At 42.7% G+C, this 27833-nt stretch overlaps 1 protein-coding gene across 4 annotated transcripts in view; it reads left to right on the top strand.

Moving 5' to 3' along the window:
- Nucleotides 1-249: 249 nt before the first annotated feature.
- The window catches only part of PPP2R2A (protein phosphatase 2 regulatory subunit Balpha), a 42110-nt gene continuing 14526 nt past the window's right edge, over nt 250-27833 (top strand). The window contains exons 1-3 of one of the 4 annotated variants that reach the window (XM_069035255.1): nt 254-357; nt 4065-4128; nt 8788-8862. In XM_069035255.1, coding sequence (XP_068891356.1) covers nt 328-357; nt 4065-4128; nt 8788-8862 — 169 coding nt within the window. In that variant the 5' untranslated portion in view covers nt 254-327. Of the gene's footprint in view, nt 358-4064; nt 4129-6252; nt 6329-8124; nt 8177-8787; nt 8863-27833 lie in introns of those variants that run through there. The other 3 variants (XM_069035256.1, XM_069035257.1, XM_069035254.1) reach the window with 3 other exon arrangements.

Raw genomic sequence — 27833 nt, 5'->3', positions numbered from 1 at the left:
AAAATGTTTCATAAAAGTCTCTGAGACTTTTCTTTGACTTCTTTAGATCACCTAGGCAGGTTTATTAGCAAGGTAAAACTAATACTTCTTTTCCCTCAATAACCCTGCAATCCTTCACCCAATAAAAAAAACCTTTCTGTGTACAGGCCATGAGAGTTAGAAGGCTTAAAAAGCAAAACTAACCCAACCCCAAATGAAAACTCCTCAAGGCCCTTTGGAGTTGTGTATCCTGGCTCCTCCCCTTCCTGCAAAGTGCCTCCTAAAGGTGGTGGGGACGACTGAGTCTCCTCTCGCCTCGGAGTTACCTGTGCACCTGAGAGATGCATCATGCATCAAGGGGTGGGGTTTTCCCCCAAGGTAACTTCTTGTTCTCATTGTTGGTGTTTCTGTTATGTTCCTTTCATTGATCTAAACGTACTCAAAGAGTCAAGAAGTGTTAATTATCCCTTTCCTAAAGACTGAATAGGAAAAGGAGAATTTAACAGCTTTAAAAGTATTCTCTGAATATGGATTTAGTGGTTTTGGTGGAACTTGATTTTGTCACTGGTACAAAGAACCAGTGTTTCCAACTGAAGAATCTGTTTCTCTGGAGGGTGGTGAAATTGGGGCTGGAAAGGACTAAAGCATCCCTTACCCTTAGGCAGGGAGCAGCTGTACTTAGCCTGTTCCCAGGAGGGGAATCTGCTCTTAAAAAGTGCCTCATAGTGGATGTGCTGCAGGTATTTTCTGGCAATGTAGTTCAGTGTTTAATCAATTTTGTTAGAATAAAACCACTTTGTGAGGGCCTTGCATTGTCTTCATGGTGCATAGTTTGGGATGGCTGTTCTCATTTTGTTTCGTTGTTGTTGTTGTTTTCCTACTGTTTGTAGCTTTCCAAGTTCCAAGTTATGTCCAAATTATCCTGAGTTGGAAGACTCAAAAGTGCCAGGTTATCCTGAACCAAACATTTAATTGTAGCTACTTCTTTTCAGGGAGGGTTAAACCTCTGCCTTGTGAACTTCTTATCTTCTCCTATGGCTCCAGTCTTAGTTTCACAGGATTATTAACATCCCATAAGAGTTCTCTTATTTTTTGGTTGGGCTCATCCTTCCATAGAACTAACTACAGTTTGTTTCAAAAAAACCCCAAACCTATCGTAAAAGACATAAATAATAAGAAAGAAATTTTTCTATAAATCTCCATTTACCCCTCTTGTCTTAATTTTTAATCCCAAAATACTGGGACACTCCTGCCCTCACAAACAAGCCCTCCAAGTTGAAAAATGCTTCTTTTTTCCCTCCAGACAGGTGCTTTCTGACTACCTCTAACATCTTTTCCCTTCTTTTCCAGAAGCTTTGTTTTCCCTTTATATTTCCCTGTATTTTTCAGCTAAAACCAAGGTATAAAGAAAGGTTTAAGCATTTCCAGTTCCTGCCACACTGTGTCATAAGCCTAAACTTGCTTTAAAATAAAATTCAGGTGCACGAATCCTCTATAAAATGTGCTTAAATAATCAATTAAAATAATGTCTTGCAAATTGTAGTTTCAGTAACAGTGTCTTAGCCTTGCTCTAAACAGATCAAATTTGAAACTGATTTTAAACCTCTTGCAAACTACTACTTTAATGAGCATATGAGTTTTTTTCCCAAGCCTAATTAGCTCCTCTGTTTGCTTGTATCAGGCTAAAGTTAAGAATAAAAGTCTTAATAATTTATGGGGAAAAAAAATGCTGAGGGTTCCTCTTGTAATAGCAGGGCTTTAATCCAATGAACTTTACAGTTTTGGGATGACACTAACTGCTTGTTACCAAAATTAGTGAGTTTCTGTGGCAGAAGTTTGCTTAATGAGGAGTAGTAGTTTGGGGCACTCAATTCCAGAACCATTGGATGGTTGTTAGGTTGGGTTTTCTGGGAATTTGATCCCTAAAAAATTCCTGGCAGCTGTAAAGTGAACTGAAAGATATATATTATCCTCTTTTGCTTTTTATCATTGATAAACTAAACTCCCCAGTGACTGATCAGAGATATTTTATGCCCAGAGGATGAAAGTAGATGGTCTTTGAGGTCCCTTCTGTCCCAAAACATTCCATGATTTCCCCAACAGTACAGATGCTCAGCCATGCAAGAAACTTTAATTTCAACATTTCCCTGTCCAAAAATAAAACCCAGTGACTTTGGAAGTGCCTCAATAATATAGAGCATAATAAATATCTTCATAGTGGTTAGGCTTATGACACAGTGTGGCAGGAACTGGAAATGCTTAAACCTTTGTTTACACCTTGGTTTTAGCTGAAAAATTCTGGCCACTGGTAGTTGAGCTTTGTAGGTAAAGCATGGTTAAGGTGAATTCGGGTCAAGTAAAGCCAGAAAAAGCAAATTAAATTCTGTGTGCCCATAGGAGACGCCCTGGGCTGGCAGCTGGCACCAGAAACAGCAGTAGGGACCCAGCTGCCTGAGCGAGGTTGGTGTAAGAGGTGAAGAGGGTGGATGGGTTGGGACTTGTCCCGCAGGTAATTTTCCCTAAGACTCGTTGCAGAACCAGGGTCTGCCTGACCTTTTGTTCAGTTTTCCTGCAGCAGCACCAATATGTGACTCAGCACTGGTTTGATAATGGCTGTGTATGTGAAATGAAGAGTGGGGAAACAGGGGGTGAACATTAGCAAACATTTTCTACGAGTTAAGGCTGTTACTCTCTGAAATGCTCTGCAAAAACACAATGGAAACCTCTCAGTGAGACACTTGAACAGAATGAAGGACAGAGAGTAGGGAATTACACTGCCCTGATGTTAACCTGTGCATGGCCTCAGATGGCTCAGCTATTACTAAATTCCAGTGATAATTCTGCTGATAATTGCTCCCTTTATTTCTAAACTGAATTATTGTAATTCATTATAGCCTTGTCTAACAGGTCAAATTACTGGGAAACTAAAGGAGATACAAAATGAGTCGCTGATAGTGCTCTTCTTTGGAGCCTCAGTTGTTTGATCAGTCATTTGACATTAATGTATGTATTTTTTTTTGTTGCTGGTCATGTGTTACACTTTGATTTTTAGGTTGTTCTAACTTCCACTGCCCCTGGTCTAGGTTGCTGTGAACTGACCACTCTTTATGTAGTTCTCTGACAAATATCACAGCAAATAGATCCTGAAAAGCTGTTTTGTGAGTCCTTGTTCCTGTAAGTCTCACTTCCCAGAGGTGTTCTTCAGTTTCAGCTGAAGGAGTTTGTGAGTAGAGTAAGAATTAGTCATTAAAGCATGATCAGAGTAGATAAATGCTCATTAAAGCTTTGTGCTGTTGGTGGCTGTGTATAAATTTGACATAATACAGTTACAATCTCCCCAGAACAACTCAACAAATGCTCAAGCTCCAGTGAAATCCAAGTATGTGCTCACAAACTTTGAATCAGGGCTATGGAACACACTCTGCCTAATTTGTACCAACCATTCATAGTGTGAACACTCTGAATTATCAAACAAGTGAACACCCAGGCAAAGGTTGTGGTTCCCAAGATGTCTCACATTACCCTGGCTGTGATTTAATGTTATTTATTTATTAGGCTCCACTATTTTCTGTAGCTCAGTTCACAAGAAAAACCTGAAATGTTGGAGTTACTATCCATCTTCCTGGCACCACGATATTAAATCTTTTCTAAGAGGGATTTTATTTTAATTATAAGGTATGTACTAAGGTTTCATTAATTTGTATTACAGAGCTAATTGTAGGTCCCTTTGCCTTATGTAAATTTTTTTAGCAACAGAAGTTCTTGAACCAATGCTTATTCTACTATGAGGACAAATTCTGCAGTAATTATACAGAAGGCAATGGATTAATTGGACTAGGTTTGCAAATTTTCCTGCTAAACAGTTGCAGGACAATTCTGCTTAGGTTGAAAAAAGTGTGTTTAAGGAATTCTGAAAAGAGAGGAATGCCAGCTTTCATGCTGAATTTGGTATCAAGTAAACATGGCCAGAAATTTGTAGAACTGAGCAAATTTGCTCTTGAGCTCTGGGAAATGTGGACCGGGGTGTTTGGGATTGGGGAGTTTCTTGTGATTGTCTCCAAACTTGCAGTGGTTTTTGTTTTTAGGTTTTTGGGTGGCTCTCAAAACGGCCTAAACAAAACACTTGGTTCCAGAGATTTCCAGGCTTGGGTGAGTTGCAATTCTTTAGAACATCCCATATACGTGGAGTGCTCTTTCAAATGTTATTGTTCTTTCCAAGACTGATTTAGTTGCCTGCGCAATTTTTTATCAGGGATGTAGAGATAAATCTGAATTTCAAAATAACCTGTAATTTGGGCCAGTTGTGGGTTTCTGGTGGGAGCCTGGCTGTGTGTTTGTGTTCATTAGTGGCGTTCGGTTCCCACAGCTTTGTTTTGTGCTGGACTTGACCAGCATTCAACGGTCTTTTCGTTTCTAAAAGCAGCCTCTTAGGTGTTTAGAGCTGGAAATGCAAAACTCGGTGTATGGGATGGTTTTGGAGACTTGTTCCAAGTCACATTTCAAGTTTGTGGCAGTGCTGGGTTTGCAGGATGAGCTCATGAATCTCAGAGTGAAATCTGGATTAGCAAGATCTACCCAGCCCGAGAAGAAAATGTTTGCACAAACATCTGCGAAGGGAAACTGATGACTTTCACAAGATCTTAAATAGATTGTACTGAATCAATTATCGCAGTCCTGTAGTTAACTACAGCTGAGACTGTAACTGGGACCCAGCGAGCTAAAAAGGAGCCTCCATCCTCCCCGAGCCAGCGGGAGCTGAGCCAAGCTGGGCTCGGCTGGAAGCCTTTCTTTGTGGATCTTGCTGGCTGTCAGTGTGAAAGGTGGATGGAGGCTAAAAATGGCTCAGGAGCATGGCTGGTGTATGCAGGGAATAGCAATGAGAACGGAGTGAAATCAGAGACGGAGCCCTGGACGTTGTGGAAAGCATCCAAGGGGGTGGAAAATGCGCAAGCAAACAGGTTATGTGTGGCTGCTGCACGGGGAAATGGCAGAAGGGAGCAAAGGGAAGCGGGGTAGAAAAAAACCCCAAAACCAAAGGACAAGTGAGGGGGAGATGTTCTGAGAGACATGAAGGGATTATCACGGAAAGGTTCTTCCCCCAAGGGTGCTGGGCACTGCCCAGGCTCCCCAGGGAATGGGCACGGCCCTAAGGCTGCCAGAGCTCCAGGAGCGTTTGGACAGCGCTGCCAGGGATGCCCAGGGTGGGATTTTGGGGGTGTCTGTGTAGGGCCAGGAGCTGGATCGAGGATCCTGGTGGGTCCCTTCCAACTCGGGATATTCAATTCCATGGAGGGCGAGCCTGCGGGGAGAGGGGTCAATGAAGGAAGCTCTTCCTGCAGGGGAGCACGGCGGGCAGCGGGTAACAGACAGCGGAGCGTGGAAGGGCTGAGAGCGGGCAGGAGCCCAGCTGAGGGGCGGCAGCCCCGCCATGAGGCACGGAGCCCCTCCACGAAGGCGGCCGATCGATGCCGGGCTGAAGGGAGGCACCCCCTCCATGACGGCGGGCAGGGGCCGAGCTGAGTGAGGGTCGGCGGCCCCGCCATGGGGGCGGTCGATGCCGGGCTGAGGGGCGGCAGCCCCGCCATAAGGGCGGGCAGGGCTGGGCTGAGGGGGCGGCATCCCCGCCATAAGGGCGGGCAGGGCTGGGCTGAGGGCGGCCGATCGATGCCGGGCTGAGGGGGCGGCATCCCCGCCATAAGGACGGGCAGGGCCGGGCTGAGGGCGGCCGATCGATGCCGGCCTAAGGGGTGGCATCCCCGCCATAAGGACGGGCAGGGCTGGGCTGAGGGGGCGGCATCCCCGCCATAAGGACGGGCAGGGCTGGGCTGAGGGCGGCCGATCGATGCCGGGCTGAGGGGGTGGCATCCCCGCCATAAGGGCGGGCAGGGGCCAAGCTGAGTGACGCTTGGTAGCCCCGCCATGCGGGACGAGGTCCCGCCATGGGGACGGTCGATGCCGGGCTAAGGGGCAGCAGCCCCGCCAGGAGAGCGGGCAGGGCTGGGCCGAGGGCGGCCGATCGATGCCGGACGGAGGGGCAGCAGCCCCGCCATGAGGGCGGGCAGCGGCCGAGCAGAGACATGGCGGCGCCGCCCGCCCGCCCTCCTCAGGGTGGCTCGCTCCCGCCCCGCGCTGACGTCACCCCCAGCTCTGCCGGCGCCATTTTGGACGCTCACCGCCGGGGGGGCCGGAGCGGGGCCGCCCCAGCCCCGCCGCGGCCGCGCCGCCGCCGCCGCCTCCATCCGCCGCCATCGCCGCCCGCCGCCGCCGCCCGCCCCGCGCCGCCCGCCCCGCCCGCGCCGCCCGTTCCGCCCGACCCGCCGCGGCCGCTATCGCCAGCACAACATGGCAGGTAAGGGCAGCCTGCCCCCCCTGCCCCGGCATGGCTCGGGGGGCTCTCCCCGCTGCCTCCCTGGCTCCCGGCCGCCTCTCCTATGCCGCCTCGCTTGCGCCTTGCCGGTTGTGGGCTGGTTTTTTTTATCCTCCCTTGTGGGAATTCGTGCTTTGCTCCCACCCACCCCTCCTTCCCTCCCTTCTCGGGGGGGAAAAAAAAAAAAAAAAAGCCATGGAAGAAGCAAGGTGGAGGGGGAAGTGGTGTGTTTTGGAGTTGAGGAGCTTGCAGGCAGGGTGGGTCTGCTGCCTTTTCGTAGAATCATGGAATGATTTGGGTGGGAAGGGACCTTAAAACCTATCCAGCTCCACTCCCTGCCATGGGCAGGGACACCTTCTGCTATCCCAGGTTGCTCCAAGCCCTGTCCGACCTGGCCTTGGACACTTCCAGGGATCCAGGGGCAGCCACAGCTTCTCTGGGCACCCTGTGCCAGGGCCTGCCCACCCTCACGGGGAAGAATTCCTTCCCAATATCCGAGCTCAACCTAGTCTTTCCGTTCGAAGCCATTCCCCCTAGTCCTGTCACTACACGCTCTGGTGAAGAGTTTCCCCGTTGAGGCCTTGGGGTCGGTGGTTGTGGTTATTTCTCAGGAGCCCTGGCGAGAGGTTCCAGGTGCAGGCGGTGTCCAGAGTGCAGTCGCACCCTTCAGTAGGGAGCAGCCTCTGAGCATCTGCAAATGCCAGTAAAATTTGGCACAGGGTGTAATTAGACAGCACAAGTCTCGCTGTGTTTTCTTTCCCATTCCTTCCACTGCTTGCTCCCCATTTCGCATCCCGAAGTGCTCTTGGTAGGCTGAGAGAGTGTGTGTGCAGAAGGGATCTCTTCCCTCTTACTTTTCCTTGCGATTTCTTCATTTGGAAATTTATTCATCCCCCCTCCTCTGCACATGAATTGTCTTTTCAGTGCTTTGCATGTGGAGGAGCAAAGCATGGGAGGCTTTGTGAGGCTTGTGCTTTGCCTTTCCCCCCTACACCATATGCACATGCTCCACCCTCCTCTTGCCATTTTAGTCGTGGGGGGGAAAAAGTGCCAACTTGTTTCAAGTAAATTGTATGAAAAAGAGGATTTTAGCTCGAAGTAGCAGGAGCAGTGATTCTCTCCAAGTTGTCTGCTTTAAGTGCTTCCATGGTGCTAGCTGCTGAAAGACAAATGAAGAGGTTGAAGAGAGTACAGAAAATGGGCTGTAGGATTTTTGGGAAATGGTGGGGGTGAAGCATTTTGCCATCTTCTGCGTAAATGGGTGCTGTTGCTTGCCTTCACCTTCTCAGGTTCTGCAGCTTGGATGTCTGTAATCCTTCAGGGAAGAATCTAAAGCAAGCAAAAAAATGCGAACTGTACTGTATTCCAGGACTTCTCATTCTGAGGTGCTTCGTCTTTTCTGGAAAGATTATTTTCAGGCTTCTGATTTCCTTCTCTTTGAGTCCCGTCCCCCCCCTCCTTAACTTGGGAAGAGTCTCTTCTGTATTCTTTGTTATCCCCAAAGCCCTACCAGGGCTTGGGATTAATGTGTAAATGCCATCTGTTGCTCAGTCGGTTTGAGTTGTGTGGAGGAAAAGTTCCATTTTGACAGTGGCTTTTGGAAAAAAAAGAGAGGAAAGAAAAAAAAAACAAACCCCAACCAACCGAGGCAAGCCCATTTCTGTCTCTTCCTGTATGTCCTCAGCGCTGCAGTGATTTGCTCAGAATGAAATGCAAAAGAAATGGGTGGTGATTTTTGGTGTGTTTTTTGGTGGCAGGGTTCAAATGAATCACTGCCTTCCGCCGAGGCAGTAATGTTCCTGAAGTTTTCTCTCCGATCCGTTTTCTATGGTAGTAGAACTTGTTCCCCTCCGATTGCTTGTTTGCTTTTCTGCTCGGATTTGCTGCTTTTCTTTTCAGGCTGATAATCGCTTTCATTACTTCTGCGAAGTGACTCTAAAATTGTGGTAAAACTCTTTTTCTTTAGCCTTGACTAAGGCGCAGTGGGTTTGTGAAAGGAGGAAATGAATTGTGTGCTTGGTTTGTGTTGGATAGGAAATTGAAATTTTCTAAAAATGCACAGCTCTGATAGTTTATATTTAAGTTGCTTGTATGTTGGGAGGGTTCTGACTGCTCAAGTAGGAAAAAGCTTCATGTGAAACACGGCCGCTTGTGCACTTGAATTTTAAATTCGTAGTTAATGGTGCTTAGTCCAGCGAGTTTTGGGTGAGAGAAGCTTTTACACTGCTTGTGCTTCCCTGTTTTTGACAAACGCTGCATTGAAGGTCGACAAAAACAATATCCAAAGGAAAAAGGTGGGGAGGGTGGTGTGTGATTGTGCCTCAGCACTGCTGAGGAAGTGGGCGTGCACAGGCTCTGAAATGTGCAATCTGGAACCATTGTGTGCTTGCGCTGCTGCTCTGGGGGGGCTCGTTTTTACTGAATTGTTTTCATTTTTTTAGGAGCTGGTGGAGGAAATGACATTCAGTGGTGTTTTTCTCAGGTGAAAGGCGCTGTAGATGATGATGTAGCAGAAGGTAAGAGTGGTATTTTTTACTGTTTTCTGACTTTTTAACCATTCCTTAGGCAGGGAGATGTGGATGCAATCAGTGAAATACCCCAGTGCTGCTGTGTGCAAGTTGAGCAAAGCAAATGGACATCTCATGTGCATTGCCATATCTAGTTTCAGGTTTAAACTGTGATTTGAAAGTACCATTCAGCACTCTCATAAAAAAGTTCAGGCTTTTTAACTGTTTTTGCTGGAATTGTTTTCTAAGATTAAGATTTTTCTGCCACTCGGCTTTTGATTTCTATTTTTTCTTAATCTGCAAAATGGGGAATGTGATACTTGCATTCCACGAGGAGGTGTTGTGAGAATTAATTAATATTTGTACTCTTTGAAGATTTAAGTACTAGATAAAGTAGTTGTCCCAATCTTTCCAGCTCCTATTAACAAGAGGAGGAAGAAATCTGAATATTTGTGCATGCTCACTTAGTATGTAAAGAGTGGGTTTGGGTTTGAAATAATCCTGGAAATTGTCTAAAACTTTTCCAAGCTGACAGTGACAAGTGTCATGTTACACTAAGATGGCTGCCTCTGACTGTCACTGCAAAAACTGTACTGTTTTTTTTTTTCCTTGGATTTGGGATTGTTGGAGGAATGGTGCTTTTCTCTGTGCTGGAGAGCAGAATCTCTTCCATGATTGTTCTTGAGGAAAAGTCCCCTGACTTCTGAATTTCTTTGGCCATAAAGTCCTGTTTGCACAAAGCACCCTTTAAGATCGTGAGTTAAAAGTTTTCTTTTGCCAGCAGTTGGCCGTGTCACTTATGTAATTCCTGGAGTTTTTTCTTTTTTTGCATATCTTGAATGCTCTGACTTACAAGTGAGATTAATGTTATATTTAGAAAAGCAGTAACTACAGTTCCCATTATTTCCCTGCTTGACATGTGGTTCAGATTAGCTTCCAAAGGCCAAAAGAAAAGATCAGTACAAACATAACTGAGTTGTTTTTATTTATTAGCTGCAGCATGTGGCAGACGATGCACTGTGTAAGGCTTCTGTTGTTTGCAAGTTGAAATATGTTTTTTTGAAATGAGAAAGCTGTAACAATTTTGAGTTTGATTTTAAATTCTTCAGGAAGTAGGTTTTAAAGCTTGAACAACTCTAAAGTGCTGTAAAATGTGGTATAACTTTTTCCCTGACAGATATAAAATTCTGTAACCTTTGTTTTATTTACTATTAAACTAAATCCTTAATTAAGTAAAAGTATTGAAGAAGTTGTGGTTGTGGTGAAGTTGTGGTGGTTGCAAATAATTCTTAATTAAAATAGACATGTTGATAATGCTTGTAGTAGCAATGAACTTCTATATAGGTATAGAAAAGTAGCCTTTACAGGGATCTGGAAATGCAGAAGTGAGGAAATAGGAAGGAAGGAGAGACTGAGCTGTTTTAAGTGTTGCACTTGGTGTTACGAAAGGTGCCTTGCTGGCCTTGTGCCTCCTGCCAGGCTGGGAGCTGCATCAAGCACTGCTGGAATCCTGGGGTGGAGTTCAGGGAAGCTTTTGAGGGAATTCACTGGCTTCCATTTTAGCTAGCCAGGCAGGTGGGTTTCCAAAACATTGTAAGAATGTCAATTTTTTGTTTTATGGACAATGTAGCCTCTGTGACCCAAAGAGTGAAGAGAAATTCTGTTTCTTTGTTAGCTATACCTGACTTAGGATGAGTCTTGAGATACAAAGTGTAATATACTGCAAGATGTTGTGATGTGTCTAGAGAGAGGTCCCAAGTGTTACTGATATTATTTATACTTGGTTGTAATTAGTTTGTTGTGCTGAAATTCTCTTCTCTTCCCATGTATTTGGCTCCCACAATCCATACTGGAAGTTGGTAAAAGCAGTTGTATATATTGATTTCTTGTTATGCATCATAATGTCTCGCTGTGACTCTCTTGGAAGGGTTATGTATCAAGGTGGTTGCATTTTTCCATTTCTTAGCAGTATTTCTGGCTTGAAGGTTCACTTTAATGACATGGAGCCTTGTGTGGTTCTTGCACCAACTGGAGCAGCAGCTTCTGGTCTTTTGGAATACCCAACAACAAATTGACAGTGGGTCCAAGTGCAGTCTGAGGACTTTTTTTATTTCCTGCCTTTCCATATGCTTTCTTGGGGCAGGCCCATGGTGAAAGCTCAAGGAAATCTTCCTGTCTGAAGCTTCAATGACTCTTTAACCACTGTGGTCTGCCAGAGAACAGGTCTGGACTCCAGTCATGCCTGTGGTGAGCACAGTACCAATTTGTGTACAGGAGTACAAGGCAGTGGAGATCTGGCTGCAGAGCTCAAATTCTAAATACCAGTTTGTTGTGGAATGCTGAAACTTCACTAAAAATGAAGAAAAGAAACCTGAAAAAAATGGGAGTTTCACTTTCTAATTTCTTCCTGTTGGTAACCCAGTGTTGCAATATTTACATTGGAAAGCTGTCTTAAACTAAGCTAAAGCAGTGATAACCAGGAAAATTACATCATTTAATTGCATTAATCAGTGGGATACAAACCCAGTGGTTTCCCTGCAGTGTTGTCTATAAAACAGGCCAGTGGAGAATAACATTTTGGACAGTACACTTTTATTACAGTAACAGTTGAAGCAACTTTTAAAAGCCTGTCAAGAATGCTATTATGTAGCTTCCAGTATATTTAAGGTCAGACCTGACCTCCAGACTTCCCATCACATGGTAACCTATAGTTCTTTAGATACTTGGGCCAGGCTAGCTGGTTGTTACAAAATTGATATTTGGTGGCTGAAAGATGAACTCTGATACACAGATTTTCTGGCTTTCCAAGCACTGTGTAATGGAGGGATGTGACACGGGAAGTTGTCACTAAAGCTTGGGGAAAGATGGCACTAAACTTGTATCTGGGGCTTGCCTGAGTCACTGCTGTGGCCAAGCTTTTCTACTAAGAATATGAATGTGAGGAGCAGAAGTAGCCTCTCTTCCCTTGGTATGTATGGAATTTATCCTTGCTTATAAACTGTGGCCTGGCCATGTCAGATCACAGTTAAGCACAGAAATCAGGTTATGAATTGAAATCTCGGTGTCAGCTTCATTATAACTCAGGTCCTTAATTTTAACTGATGGTAGAAGCTTTCCTTCTAGTGATTTAGCAGTCCCCATTGTATGAGGACAAAGGTTGTTGTAGTTTGTGCTTCCTCTGTTTCTGAAATAGTTTTCCTCCCTTCTTAGTTTCATATTTGTCTTGCTGGAGCCCAGTCTTACAACATATCTGTGTTCAACTTGTTCTGTGTGCTCTGGAGAGGGAGGGTTAGACAGGACTTCTGGGGTGGAGAACAGAGAGTGCTTGTTTGTGATAAGTTCGGTGATCAGGTTATCAAAAGTGTCTGTAATGCACAGATTTCTTTCTTCTGTGCCATCATGGTTTCAGTGCAAGTGAGACTTAATTGTCCAGAAATACCCCAATGTTTTCTTAGTGGAAGTTTCCTTTATGGGAATGATTATAGAAAAGGATTACAAAGATTTTCAGCATCAGTTTTGTTGGTTTTACTTTTGCTGTTCTTCAAAATGTGGCACAGTAGCAACTGCAGTTGGGAGCAACTAAGAATTGTGAGTTTAAACTGCCTCTGAAAACTACACACTTGCTTAATGGAGTGAATTTGTACTTCAGAACAAATTAAGTCAAATTTGTTTTAATTGCTCAGCAGAAGGAGAATAGTCAAGCTGCTCTATCTCAATGTTCTTTCAGGTGTAATTGAAAGATATGTAAAAGTCTGATAGTCCAGGTCCAAGGCTGGGAGCCAGGAACTTAAGTCCTAAGCTTTAACCCTGAGTGATTACTGCTCATCTTGGACATGTTGCTTAACTGTTTCATGCCCAAATTGAAAGAAGCACCTCAAAAAAGCACCTGAATATCAGCTGTGGGTGCTAATTACTGACTTCATTTTAATGCTTAACCATTCTGTGATGCTTTGTGAATTATCTGTGATTTGCTTCATGTCTCCTCTTAGAGCCAAACATGGCTGTGTCTGTTTTAGGTTGAAAATGATGAACAGATAAAATTCTGTCCCCAGCTTGTGTGTGGTAAAAGATCGGAACAAAATTGGGTGTTTCCCTTGTTCAGGAATGCTTTCTGTGTTTGGTTCTAGGTGTGTTATGTCTGTCAAGTGTAGTTTGATACTTATTTTTGAAAGATTTCACAATTGCAGAGCAGCAATGAGGACTGATGTTGCTTCAGCAATGGTAGTTTGTCTTGAATGCATGAAAAGTGTTATTTCTGAGTAAAGAGAAGTGAAGACAGGAATAAGGAGGGCTATAAAAAAGCAGTTTATTACAATCTGGGCTTTTTTTTTTTTAATGAGGATTGATAGAATGGGAGGGGAGAAAATCTCTCAGAGAAAAAGTGACAGTGAGGTTGCAATAATATTGCTGAGGAAAGATTGGGGTATAGTTGTGGGAGGGAAGCTAATTTGGGCTTTTGAGGGCTGTGGTTATGCTCTCTATGCTCATGAGGTAAAGTCATTTACAAGGAACAAGGCCTAGTAATAGGTTTGTTTTTAAGAGGTAGTTTGAAATATGCTGTAGATGGGGAAAAAAAAGACCCAAGGTTATAGTCCTGTTCTGTATTCCTGAGTCTGCTTCTGTATTTGAGCTCTTCAGCTGTTCAGAGAATGACTGACTGTCTAGAGAAATAGGCTACTGTGTTCTAGGAACTGCTGCTCTGGATGGACTAGAGTGTGCATTTAAAGTGTGCAGTCCCCCAAAACAAAGAGCATTTAGCAGACAGATAAATAGGCAGTGGCTGTTCAGCTCCCCAGAAGTAATTCAGTCCTCTTTCTTGCATGGGTTTGGAAGCTGGGGCACTTCAGCTTGTCGGTCAGGGATTGTTCTGTCCCTTCTGTGAGGCTTTGCTGTTCTTGGAATCTCTGTCTTAAATTAAAAATTAGTTGTAAAAAGGCTTTGGTGTTGGAAATGCAGTGCTAGAGTGATCAAGCCATCAGACTCCACAGCACACACCAATACAAGTTGGGCTGTCAGCAGCAATCCTGGTGGGTTACAACTCTGGATCAGCTTTGTGAAACTTTTTAGCTTTTAATTTTAAAGGTGCTGCCTAAATGCATCTGGTTTGGCTATTTCTACCCTAGGAATGGGGTTCTGTGGTAGCTGTAGCTTCACGGAATGTATTTTGGAAGATTTAAAATGAAGACTAAAACTCCCAGTGGATGCAGAGCTGAAGGAAGAGTTAAGAGCTGGGTGTTCCAAGCTGTACTGTCTGCTTTTCTTTTCCCCCTTCTTTCTGTTCTCCCTGACTTGCCTATTTAGGCCACAGCTACATGTTTGGCAGCATTTCTGCTTAAAGAGGCACTCCTTCCCATTCTGCTGGCACGAGTGTTCACCTAGGTGCACAGTGAACTCGTTGGGGAAGCTGATCCAGCTGAAAAATTGGTAAAATTGTGTTTTTTCACTGGATTATTTTTCAGCTGAATTGAACCTTGATGTGATTCTCAGAGCTCTGCATGTGCTTATGCCAGCAGAGTGTGGAGAGTGATCGAGTGGCTCAGAGGAACAACAGGAGCTCTGGAAGAGGATTGGTTTCTTTGTAGGACTTTATGTACAGGCAACACAAGACCCTGATTGATCTGAGTGCTGTGCTACCATGAAGGGTAAAATCAGCTGCTAAAAAGGACTTTAAACCTTTGCTGTTCAAGATCCATACTTTGAACATGTGCTATCTGCAGGCCTGCAATAAAATCCCTGTTACAGTATCAGAATTATTTTGTGATGGATTTTTTTTATGGTACCCATGGGAGTGGGTTTTCTGCTGTGTCCACACGAGCAGTCTGTGGAAATGAGATTTATTCAGTGTTGTTCTGAGGTCTGTTAGTAAAACCAGCTTGTTCATATCTGCAGTTCAGTTTCTTTGAAGTTGTTGTAGGAAATAATACCACTTAAATGGGAGGTGGATTATTACTGATTGCTTTACTATAAAGCACTTTAAAAAGATAATCTGACAAATGGTAATCTTCTCTTATCATGTCTTATCAGTCTTAATATGATTTGAAAAATGGATCCCTTCTTCGGGGTTTTTCTTCACCTAAACTGATGTATTGTCTCACATTAAGTGCTGTAGAATTAGGCCACCTTTGTTTTAGCTGCTGTTAAAGTGTGTGTGCAATTAAATCTGCTCTGTGTGTGCCTCTTGCAGCAAAAACATCAATTACTGATGGTACCGAGTTAAGGCTCCAGTTTGTCCTTTCATCTGTAGGAAGCACTGTGCTCCCACAATAATTGCATTATGTAAGATGTTTTAATAACTTCCTTAAGGGTATTTTTCAGGCCTTTTTCCTTGTTTTCAATGCTCTGTAGTATGCAGCACCATAACTGTGTCTACAGTATTTTTAGTATGGAGTGAAAAGTTTAGCTGAACAAGTTAGTGTTCAGTAATCATATAAAACTGAGGTTTGCGCTTTCAGAGAAATGATTGAAAGGAGTAAAAAGCCTTGGCTTAGGTTGATGTTTAGGTTGTTAATGTGAACAGAGGCAACAGTTACCCTGTTCCAATGAAAATGAAAACAGATAAATACAGGAGGTATTTATTGATCCCAAACCATTTTGGAGTAATCTTTCAAGAAGCAGTGGTAGTTCTTACAGTCAAAATAAGAATGCCAGGACAGTTTTCCAGGCTTTAAACTTGAGTGGAACACATGAAATTATAGTTTTGTTATATTGCCACAGCTCAGTTATGCTCTTGCAACATACACCTGCTTTTGTATGGTCCAGATGCTGCTTTTGTAGGGTCAGTGTGTCAGTAAACTGGAAATAGATAGGCCATTGCCTTCTTCTATGCCTTTGGAAATGGGGAAAGCATAAAAAGGAGTCTTAAGAGGTGAAGTATTGATACCTTCTGTGTGTGCACTTATTAATAATTTTATATAGCAGGATTTCCTTAATTGAAAATAGTGGTGTTCACTTTGTGGCTTCCCGCTCAGGCCTGCTGTGGGACACTGCTCTGGGCAGCAGGCAGTGTTCCGTGAGGGTGCTCTTGTCTGGGTCTTTAGTGACTGGAAGGTTTTGGGTTGTTAATTTGCCTTTAAAATGAAGTACCACCATCAGGTTCTGCTACTGTGAGCTGATATTACTGAAAACAATTATTTGAGGCTTCTCTGCACGACTGTAATTCAGTGAGATAAACAGAAATGGCTGGAAGCTTCTCCTTTCCCTCTTCTAACTTACCACTCTTTTGTTAGGCACTGGAGGAGAAGCTATTAATTTGGTCAGCCATTCTTTATCAAAATATATTTTCCTCTCAGCGATCCACAAGTGATAGCACCATGAAGAGAGCCAGCATATTTAGGTCACATGTGAAGCCCCTGAGGCAGTTCTGCTTGCATCTAATTTTGGAAGAAAATTTTAGGGTCAGGAAAAAGAGGGTTTAAAGGAGTTGTATTGTAAGAAAGATTGATTTTCCCAAGTATATAGAATGCATTTTGTGTGGAAGTGTTTCCCTTTGCATTTTCAATTGCAGTTCTTAAATTAATGCTCTGGGAATAATGTGATCTCCAAACACACACAGTTGGCTCTCTGGTTTTGAGAACCTGAGAAAAGATAATTGCATGTATTCAGGAACAGTTAAGGTAATTGAGACTTCATATTGTAGTTGCTTATTTAAAATACTGAGTAATTTCTAGTATATTCTTGTTTGTTTAATGCCAGTAACTGTATTTTCCCTTTTTTTTCTGATGACTGTAAAAAGTGTTTCAGTGACCATTCTTTGATCCTTAAAAGCAGTGATTTTAGCTGGCCTTTATGCTGTTAAATGATGATTTAAAAGTCATGAACTATGTTTGTGTATAGTGCTTATAAATATAGTCTGAAGGTCTTGCTTTATTTTCACATAACTTAGAAGTGAATTGGTTCAGTGGACAAGAACTACATACAGAAATAAAGCTTCAGCTTTGGCTTTCATAAAAATATAATGACTCTCAAAGACACTTATTTGAGAATTCCTGGACTATTTTCCAGTAGCATTGCATAACAAACCCCTGACTTTTCTGGTGCTGCTCTTGGTGCATTTTGTAGGGAATAATATATAGGAATATTGGCGATAATAATGAAAAACTTGGTTTGTTTTTTAATAATTACCCAATTTCACTTATTTTGAAGTGTGACCTTGGTGTGGGAAGAGGAATTAGAATTCAAATTACATCCCAGCCTGCTTGTACTTATATTGTCACTCAAGTAGTTGCTGCTCCTGAGAGAAATGGTCCTTCCTGGTGCCTCTGCCAGTCACTGCTTTGAGCTGAGCTCCAGGGTAGTCACTTGGGGAAACCGACCCAAATGAAAATTACATGTCTTCGGTTCATTTTGGATTAATTTTATTCCTCATCAGCTTCTCCAGATTTAATTTGTCTAACTCTTAGCAAAGTTTGTGGTGGTTCTACAGGAATGGGATGAGAGGTGAAAGGATGGATTGCTTTTCTTGGGGAGTTGATAATGGTTCTAAGGCAACATGGGAAACTACGGAATTGTGAACAATTCAGTCTTTCTCAGCATTTTCATGTTTACAGTTGATACCTGCGTGTTCATGGTCTGCCTTTCACATGAAAACTACTTTCAGTGCACTGAGATTTGTATTTGAGGACACTTCTTCTCATAGATGAATATGAATAAACAGCAGTTGAAGTTGAAGCCTACAGTGTTCATTATATAGCCCAGCAGTGAGAAAATGTCGCTGTTTATAGAGGTAATAGTGAAACATTCATAAACTGTTGTACTGGAATGTGGAACTGGCAGGAATGGCTTTTTGCCCAAAAGTTTAAAACTTTCTGTATAATCCTTCTTCCTTTTCTCGGTCAGTTCTTCTCACAGCTTCATGTCACTGATTTGATTTAGTTTTGTTTGTTTGTTTGTTTTAAGCTAAATCTTACACTCCTTTTTTTGTGTGTGTTAAAGAAGTATCCAGGGTCTTTTATCTTATTCCAGACCCTTCTGGAAGTGGTAACCTGCTCTGGAAAGCAGCAGGAGCTGGCAGCAGGGTTGTGTTCCTGCAGCAGGACACATGCTGTGCTTAACCCAGCTCATTTGTGTCTCACAGTATTGAGATGCCTCAGAGGAAAGGGCAGGAGGAAGACAAAGAGCATTTGAAACAAAACAAAATCACTTGGATATTCTACACATGAGGTTGTTGGCTCCCTGGAGCTTGGGGGTGCTTTTGCTTGGTGTGATCTGGGGAAGCTCATCCCAAGCCTGGGAATACCAAACATCTGCCTGTTTCTGGAAGATGTTCATCATTCTGCTGCTTCTGAATTGGCATCAACAACTGTGCAACCAGGTCACGCCTCTGTGCTGGTGCAGTGCTGGTGCAGTGCTGGTGCAAGGTGCTCCGCTCTGGTTAAGAGCACGTCTGTGTTAGAAAAAGGCCATGGCAGGGTTGTGTGCTGCATTTCCTTCCTGCTGCTCACTGTCCTTCTGGAGTTGTCAAGAAAAGCTTCTCTTTGTGCCTATAAACTTGTTTATGTATACACTGAAATTATTTTTCCAGGGTTTTTATGTTGCATTCAACTGGAAGTTGTTTGGCACCTTCCAATTCATGTTTGTTCCAACGAGGGTCTTTGGTCTGAGGTCCATTTTCTTACAGAGCTCTTACTACTCTTTAACTTTTTTTCCAACTTTAAAAGTTTAAACTTAAATGTAATTATCCCAGGGTATGGTGGGGAGACTGATGGAAGACTAAGAAATGGAGATAACTGAAAGTAATCATCTGCAGTTGTTTTCTCTGGAGTCATTTTAACCCTTCCCTGCATTATTTTCCCTGCTTGTGAGACCTAGGTGGTGTTTCCTAAAATGAAGTTCCAAAGCCTTTGATAGTTTTTTGTAATGATATTTGATATCCTTGCAGGACAGTAACACTACCAAAATACTCCCTACCTTTTTATATATAAAATGTATGTACAACGTACATAAACAAATTATATGTATCTGTTATGCAACTCTTCCAAAACCTGGGGAAAAGGTCCTGATCTATAAATAGACATATTTAAAACAAACACTTAAAAATAAAGACTGGTATTTTGCTCAGATTAGTAGACTATATATATAATTGTAAGATGTGTTATAAATATGCCTTGGAGTTGTCAAGATTCCATGTGTTAGGAATCTCAAAGTCCAGGCCAGAAATTAGCATTGGCTTCTGTTTAATAATTTTTTTTAAAGAAGCTGAGGCATGTATGCTTGGGCCAGAATAGAAACACAGGAAAACACTTGCCAAGTGGTGGGGGGGGAAGGCAACTGAGCAAAGGAGGACTGTTCTTTAAGGTTCAGAGTGCCACTAAAGATGCATTAGGTGTCAGAAGGAACTGATAGCTGAGTGAGTGACCAGAGTGAGGGAAGTAATTGGAAATTTTGATTCTCCAGTCACTTCATAGAGCTGTGTATTTATCTCTGCTGGAAACTTCAGTTGTACCTGTGACCTTCACAGGCCCTGTGCTCTCCGGCAGGCTGCCTGAAATCCAGCTGGAGAGCAGCCCTCCCTGCCTGCCTTTCTGGTAGGCAAGAGGAATTTCTCATTCCATTTTGCTTGCTTAGAAGGAGGCACTTCATGCATTGTCTGAACACAACAGCCTCCTACATTCTACACATCAAGATTAAAAGCCTCCAAATGTTTGGCCTGAGCTTTGCACCTGTAATAAATCCTTTGGTCAAAGAATGTGTGAGAAGAGTCTGAAACCACAGGATAGTTTTGAGGAGTTGTTTTTTTTTATGTCTACAACAGGAATGCACACCAAGTCACAGAGTTCTAATTTTGAAAGGCATTGCCAAAGTATTACATTTTTCTGTAATAATACTACTACTAAATTTTAATCTGCAGTGTGTGTTTTGGATTGGCTTCAGCAAAAAGAGAAAATGAAGCTATTGCAGAGCTCTGTCTGCAGCTTTCTCAGTGACAAGAAAGGCATTGCCTGAAGGCTTCTTTTCTCTACGTGTAGAACAATGGCCCAGTATGTTATTTCCAAATATATTGTTATTTGCAAACAGAACAGCAACCCCTGGCTGCACTGTGCCGTGCAGCCTATTGAAATTCTGGCTGTGATTCCAGCAGAGATTTTTCCATAAATAGCTCTGTACTACTTGGGAACACAAACAAACCCTGAAAAGATCTGAAGTAAGGTCTGCTGAGGGACTGTTTAGCCTGTTATTAGTGTGTACTTCAGGGTAGATATTGTGGTGGATGTGAGGAGTTTTCTATAGGGTTATGTGCGGGCTGTCAGCAAGAATTAAAAAATAAATAATTACCAATCAAATTAGTTCCAAGGACTCTTGAATCACCTGTGTTGAGCATAGGAAAAAAGGATAATAAAAATTAATAAATATAAGCAGAAGCAAGTAGATTTTCTTTCTGCTTTTTTTTAAAGAAAAGCTAGTAGGTAAGGACTAGGTTATGGTTCAAGTAAATACAACTTGAAATTAAAATTATTTATTCTTTCCATGAACAGGCAATCCAGAATTTTTACTGATTGGATGTTTGTTATGTGAATTACTACATGCACTATGAAATGGGCTGTATTTTTCAGTGCTGTGTAAGTAAACACCCTCTTGAATAAGTAACACAGTAATATTTTATAGAATATTCAGTTCTAATTGGTCTAAGCTGTCTTGAGTAACTTGTTGTCTTGAGAAGAAACTTGTAAACATTCTGTGAATTAGAAAAGAGGTGACTAAATACTTCTGTGTTTTGCCTGGGTCACAGGGCTGATTTTCTGCTGGTCCTATTGCTCATAAACTTTTTTTTTTTTTTTTAAAAGATGTAGTCCCCTTTTAAAAGCAATCAAAGAGCACAAAAATAACTTTGGCATTTGAGAAATCCCTGCTCTTGAGTGGAGACTCTGGAGTGTCCTCAGCCGCTGGTTATGATGGCAGATGTGTTTATCAGCTGTCAGACAGAGCAAGGATGGGATCACTGAGAACCAGCCCCACAGGAGCTTGTTAGGACGTTCTCTCAATGCAAATCTCTCAGCTGTACCTACTGCTCCTCTTGGATGTTTATTAAAAACCTTCAGCTGTGGCCACTGAGCAGTCACAGAAGGATCTCGGAGGGCTTCACCACCCAGAGCCCTGGGTATGTCTGAAGTCACCTCTGGTGAAGGAGCACCTGCACTGTGGGTGTGGGGTGGAATGGAAATCAGCTCTGACAGAGCTCTGAGACTCTGTACTGATAACTGGGGATAACCTGGCCTCACAGAATCCTGCAATGGTTTGGGGTGGAAGGGACCTTAAAGCCCCTGCAGTGCCACCCCCTGCTGTGGGCAGGGACACTTCCCACTGTGCCAGGCTGCTCCAAGCCCTGTCTGACCTGTGCTTGGACACTTGCAGGACTGGGACAGACACAGCTTCTCTGGGAATTCAATCCCTCACCACCCTCACAGGGAGGAATTTCTTCCCAATATCCCATCTCCACCTACTCTTTCTCAGTTTGAACCCATTCCCTCTTGTCCTGTCCCTCCAAGGCCCTTGTAAATAGTCCCTCTCCATCTTTGTAGCTTGGAAGAACAGCTTAACTGCTGACCCCCTTTTCTTTTGAAGGCCTAGATGGTATTTCTGAGCTTGTTCATATTTTTTTTATTTCATGAATATTCTTTTTCATTCCTTGTAGGCACATTGAGAGCAACTCCCTAAGAAAATGGAAGTATAAATAAAGCAGCTCTGCACTCTAGCAAAGCACTTCTGCTACCAAGGGGTAATTAGCCTGGGTTTGTAAAACAGATACATCGCCAACATATTTATCACAGGGAGAAGAAATAAAGCTTTAAAGCTTCAATAAAACTCAGTCAAATACTTTTAATGCATTTTGGGGAATCCTTATACTCTGTGTAACTTATATTTCAAAGCATGTCTTAGGAGAATTATGGAGCCCTTGTGTGAGCATTATGGATAAACCCTGAGGAGCCTTGAGAGGATGAACTGTGACTGAGCTCTGAGGATACAGGTTTTCCAGGGAGTGGTGGCTTGAGATGGAGCTGGGGTCTCCTCAATCTTTATAGATTCATAGGATGTGCTTTATCTCCAGGTCAGTAGGGATGTTTTCTACAGCTCACAAATGTCAGAAATAGACATTTAATTTCTCTGTTTCAGCATGAAGTTTATTCTGGAAAATCAGTAAACATGAATTTTTGTCTTCAGCAGTACTAAAATTGAGTTGTTACCGTCTTGGAAATTAGATACGCAGTTTTGCTGTGGCTTTATTAATGATAGGTTGTAAATTAAAGCTGTGCAGGCAGAAAAGATGTTGGAACAAGTCATGTGCCAGAGTATTAAAACCAGGAGAATGCTGTGTTAGAGGAGAAATAATCCAATCTGTTATTTATAAGGTTTTTTGTTTCAATTCTCCTCCTATTGCTCAAGAAGTCCCAGTTTTGTGAGTGGTAGTGACAGAACGTTCAGGCACCTGAGGGGGTCTCAGATGAAGCAATTAAGGGCATGAAGTTGGTTCCTGCTGGAGTTAATTTTGTTCCCTTATAATTAGATGTGTATGATCTGTATGCAATTGTACAAAGGACAGAAATGATGAGTAACTCCCAAACTAAATTCTACATAATACAAATATAAAACCATTCTCTCATCTTTGTCTCAGAAATCAGTGTAGGTTTTGGTGGCTGAAAGTGTTTCTGAAAGAACTAGAATTGGTATGGATTGTGTGTAGCACTTAGTGCAGCTGCTTTAACAGGACAATATGTGGTTGAAACAGGAAAATTCCAAGGAAAGGAAGCTCTTTCTTAGAGCTTAGTGTGTAATTTAGCCTAATATCTCTATGTTGTAGTAATACCTAATGTTTTACCTGTACTCGAAACTGTAGAAGCAGAGGACCCTAATGCTGCCAGTCCCCCTTCAAACAAACCATAGATTTCAGATTCTTATCTTTTAGCAAAGATTTCACTTGGGGATAAATGAAATTTGCTTTTAGGTAGAGTTTTATTGCTGCAGCACCAAAGATTATGTGTATGCTCATTTGTTTCAGTGCATTTAAGGAAGGATTGGTTCTATGACTCTTGTGGGCTGTTAAAAACTTTGCTGGCTGCCAAAATTCTGTGGCACTTGATGGAAACCTGAGATTCTGGGCTGCCTTGTGTCGAAACAGGGACACAGTTTCTCCAGTCTAAGTGTAATTGATGTGGCCTGTGATGGCAGCAGGGCACAAGCAAACCTAGGCCAGGTACCCAGGATGTCAGATGGATTTTTGTGGCAGATGATGCATTGAAACAAAGTAGATTAAGAATTATAATGTATTTAGGTTTTTAACACAATGTTGCTTAGGTTTTATATTTTATATATTTTGTGTTTCTGTTATTTTTTTTCCTATTTCACATCAAACTCATCCTTCCTCATGGAGTGCTAAGGGTGCATAGCCTCCAATCATGGTGTTACCCAACCTCTGGATAACTACTGTTCCTCGTCTTTTTTTGGTAATCCTAAACTGTGAGTGAAGAGGAGTTTTTACTGTAATTGAAATGGGATTGATGCAACACTGAGTGTGACACATCCTCAGTAGGAGGGCCACTCTTCTTTTCCTCTTCCCCACCTGAAAATAGATTTAAGCTTCAGGGGCTGGAAGCTCTCAGCAGCTGAATTTTGTGATGTTACAAAACTGAACCCCATGGAAGCTTTTTCCATCAAACAGGTGCCTGGCATTTAAAAATGCTGAAATGCTGGCTTTACTGTTGATTACTTTTTTGTTTAAAAGCAGAACAATTCTGCTTGGAAGGAGGAAAGCTTGTGGACAGATTGAGCCCTTTTAAAAGAAAAAAATTCGTTATTATTCTGTAATACTGCGGTAGCTGCAAAGAAGAGGCTCAAGGAGAAGCTGTGACCTTTAACTGTGCATTCCTGATTCTGGATAAATGTTGTAGTTGTACAACCTGTGAGACACTCACCCTCCTTTCTGAGGCGACTTCATCTGGGCACCAGGAGCGGGGCTGGCTTTCTGCCACTCAGGCCTCTCCTGTTTATGATATTAATAAACTGGTGTCAAATGTCCTGGGAACAGTTGATGCAGGTTGAAAGACCTTTGTTTCAGCCAACAATAGACCTGAATTAGTGTGAATAGGAAAAGCAAATAGGCACTTCCTGTCGTATTTGAAGGAATACTTGAGTTTGGGAAGCATGTCTATTAAGAGATGTGAACTGAATGCTCATCACTTGCTCTTTGTCCCCAGCAAATTGTTCCCTATGTGTGTATCTCTGTTATCTTCCTAAATATGTTTGCAGTGCTAATGATATAAGGTGGAATCCCGTTTGAATACGTTATTTAGGGTATTCTTTGGGGGAAAAACTCTACACCTGTGTAATGAAGATTTAAAAGGGGGAATTGACTTAGTTGTTGCTTTCCTGATCACATTTATTCCTCAGATGAAAGCATGGAGGCCTCTTGCAAAGACTAGAAACTATCAGGACAAATTGAAATAATGGAGTGGTGCCTCAGCCCACCTCGAGGTTGAGCTGCCTTTCACAGAGTGCTGTAACTGCTGTTTGTGGTTTCCAGGCAGAGGATGTCTTTAGAGCCTCCAGGGAATTCTTGTCAGGTATTAAATAATCCCTTATTATGGAGTTTGAAGTATTTTCAGGCTGATGTAGCTCGTGTTGAGCTGAAAAATGGCTCTGCCTTGAGCTGGTAAGGTCACCACTTTGCAGTAGCGTTCACATGGAGTTACTGAGACAGCAGCAATCTCCCAGAGTTGTGGAGCTCTGGAAGAAGCTTCACACCCCCTCAATTCCAGGATGGGATGGACTGTAGGGTAGATTGCCTTGGGTGTACATGTAAGATGCACCCTCAGAGATGGAGGCAGCTCCCAAAGGACTTGGGAGCTGCAGAGAGGCCCACAACTCCTGTTTTGCTGATTCCAGGGTGTTACATTTTTCACATCAACTACTGCTGGAGCCAAGTTAACCTTTACCTATTAAATATGCGGTGCCTGGGTGTGGGCAGCCCAGTCAGCAAGAGTTTTTTGGGGTGTTTATTTGTCTGGTCTGTTGTAAATGTATTTATTTTCCTGCTTCTCTGTATGTTATCAGAGTGCCTGTGCCTTCCTCTGTTCCCCTGACTAGATCATGTCCAGCTTAAGGGCAAGGCAAGTACTGGGAACTCTGGTTTGCAGCATCTTTTGAACTAAATTGATTCAGTTTATACTCTTTTGCTTGGTGGAAGGAGGGAGTTTGCCTTTTGGTCTCCTGTTCGTGTGTTCTGAAAGGAACTGCAGTCATCTCTTAAAGTTTAAAAATAGGAAGTAATTAATCAGGGTGATGAGGGTTAATGGTTTCTATCCAGAAACCAAACAGCTTTGCATTTGTTTGTATAAAGAGAACATTCTTACATCTGCTGTTGTTCAGCCTTTAACAGGAGAGGATTTTTCACAGTAATTTTTGAAATACTTCCTACTAAAAACTTATTTGGGGTTAAAAAACCCCAGAACTATTTAATTCTCTCATCAGATGAAATGGTTTCAAGGGGCCAGTTGAGGACTGTTTCCTGCTAACAAATCCTAATCCTTTAGGGTTTCTTTCTTCTGTAGGTTTGCAGTGAAGTTGGCATGAAAGGAGTGTCAGAGTGCAGTGCCAGACTCAGTGAGCAGAAATAAAACCTACAGCCCAATGGTTACAGTGGTCATGATACAGTGGATCACAATTTTAAATCAATTTAAGGTGTAATCAGTTTTGGGAAGTTCCTTCCCAAAACTCAGTATTACTTTTCAGTGTGAATGGTTTCTTTCCACAGAGGTAAAATTTCAGAGCAATTTTATGTCATTTTCAGTGGTAGGAAGCAGGGACACATCAGTGTCTGACACATCTGTGTTCAGAGTGCTTTGACTTGCTGCTGTTTGTCATCTCTGTTTTTCCCTGCCATCACAGGTGTCTTGGAGTCCTGTGTACTGGAGACTTGAGTTTCCTACTATAAATGGAGACAGGAAGCCAGTGATCTGAACATTAAATCAGTTTCCTTTCTGGTCCAGCAAAGCCAGATTCTGGCCTTGTTGTAAGTGGAAGCTCGTGGAGACTCTGCACACAGAAATGCAGTTAAATGGCATTTTGGGTGTGGGCTCGATGGCCTGTGCAAATCCAGCTGGGCTAGCTGGAGATGTGGTTGCTCCTGAGTGTGTTCCTTGCTTTCCCCCACAGCAAATTTCCTCGTCTGATGCCTTCAGCTCAGTCTCAGTGAACTCTTGTTAGCTTAGCAAAATACGAACTGTTTAAGAGAAATGAAATGTGTTGCAATTGTTCACAGACGTTTGAGGTGGTGGCAGTGTCTGTTGAAGATGATTATAAGTGTTCCCTGTAGTGGTTTCTGCTACTTCTGAGAGTTGCTGGTTTTGCACATTTCTTTGTCAGTCTCTTGCCTTGGTCCAAAAATGGACTGTGCGGGAAAATAATGGTAAATTTGGTGCTGGAAACGTGCCCTGAGTGGAGATGTTGAAGCAGTTGCCCAGTGAGGCACAGGAGTTGTTTGCCAAACACAGGAGTTAAAATGTTCAGTGTGCTGCTGCCTCTCCAACCTGGATTGTAATGTTGACCATAGATTATGCTTTCTATGAATTCTGTTTAAATGAGGAAGTTACTTTGATGCCACGGTTAATTTGAGATCACATAAAGATTTCTGGATGCATAAGAAGCTGCTGTTCCAGATAGAGATTAGCAGATGGTGATTCTGTTCCCTGCTTTACTATTGTAAAGCTGTAAAACACTTAATCTACGTCTTTGTTCCTATCCCAACTTGTAGAAAGAAGCTTTTGAGAGTCACTTCTGTGATAATCCTGTTCTCTGCAGTTCCCATGTCATGCTCTCACTCTGGCTTTGCAGGGAGGAGCAGCTTCTGGTGGGTGGGACAGATGGATTTGGGGTTGTTCTGCTGTGAGCACTGAGCCCAGTAAAGCTATTTAGGAGCATTACTGGCCTTACATAAAACTAATGGCAACAAGATTAGGGCTGGTGCCACTGGTCCTGCAGTGGGAGGGGCTGGAAATTTGCTGTTGTGTTTTCTAGGAAGTCACAAGGCTTAACAAAACTTACTTGCATGAATTTATGAAATCACCTAAATAACACTGTTTTGTACTTGAGTATTGCGTTGCATTATCTCTGGGCTATCTAAGTGTTACAAATGCAGCTGTAAGTTCTAAGCCATCCTAATGCACGTAAATCCTATGGAGTCTTGGAGTATTGGTTCTTTCCCTTGCCTCCAGTTCCTCCTTTCATTATAAAAAGGTGACTTAATTCCAACTCCTGCTTCTGAAGACTGGTGATTAACAGAGTGTTCTTGCTGTCATTGCTGGTACATGGATTTGACAGCACAAAGAGTGATCTCAGGAGGATGTGGCACACTCTGAGCTGTGCTTTGCCATGCAAGAGCAGAGCCCTGCTTACCCAGGAGCCCGCAGTGAGCAGGGCAGGCATGGGGCATGCTAATGTGACTTAGAAGTGACAGGAAAAGCTTAATCAAGGGGTATCAAACTTTAATTTTAGGGAGCTAAATAAAAAGTTAAAAATTAAATGTGTAGTAGTAATAATAATGACTTTGTAATCCAAAGGTGAACTCACTGTTGAACTAGAACTTACCTAGTGTATCTTTTCTCAAAGATTGGCAAAGTGGGAGAAGAAAGGGTGAATAAAAGAAAAGGGAATATAGAGGAATCTAGGAAATTAGAGTGAAGTTACAGTGGTTTAGGCCTGCTTGACGAGGCTTATATTTGATTGTTTTACTTAGGTGAGTAGTTTATGCTGTGAGGTACTATGTGTATTCCCTGTTTGGACAGTGGTGTCTTGTGTTTGTTACACATAGGTAGGGATGTAAATAGGACTGGGAGAGTCTCAGCCCTGAAGTGCATCTCCCCCAAAAAGCACTAAATGCTTTTAGCATCAGCAGGGAAATGATGACTTCATCATGGTCGTGTTCTTCATTTTCAGCCTCCCAGGGCTGTTCAAGTGAGTTCACTCACTTGGAGTGAACATGCAGGCCAGGAAAC

Source organism: Aphelocoma coerulescens, chromosome 22 (genome assembly GCF_041296385.1).
Source record: "Aphelocoma coerulescens isolate FSJ_1873_10779 chromosome 22, UR_Acoe_1.0, whole genome shotgun sequence".
Lineage (NCBI taxonomy): Eukaryota > Metazoa > Chordata > Aves > Passeriformes > Corvidae > Aphelocoma > Aphelocoma coerulescens.
Note: the sequence above shows the minus strand (reverse complement) of the source record. Positions and strands in the feature narration are given on the sequence as shown.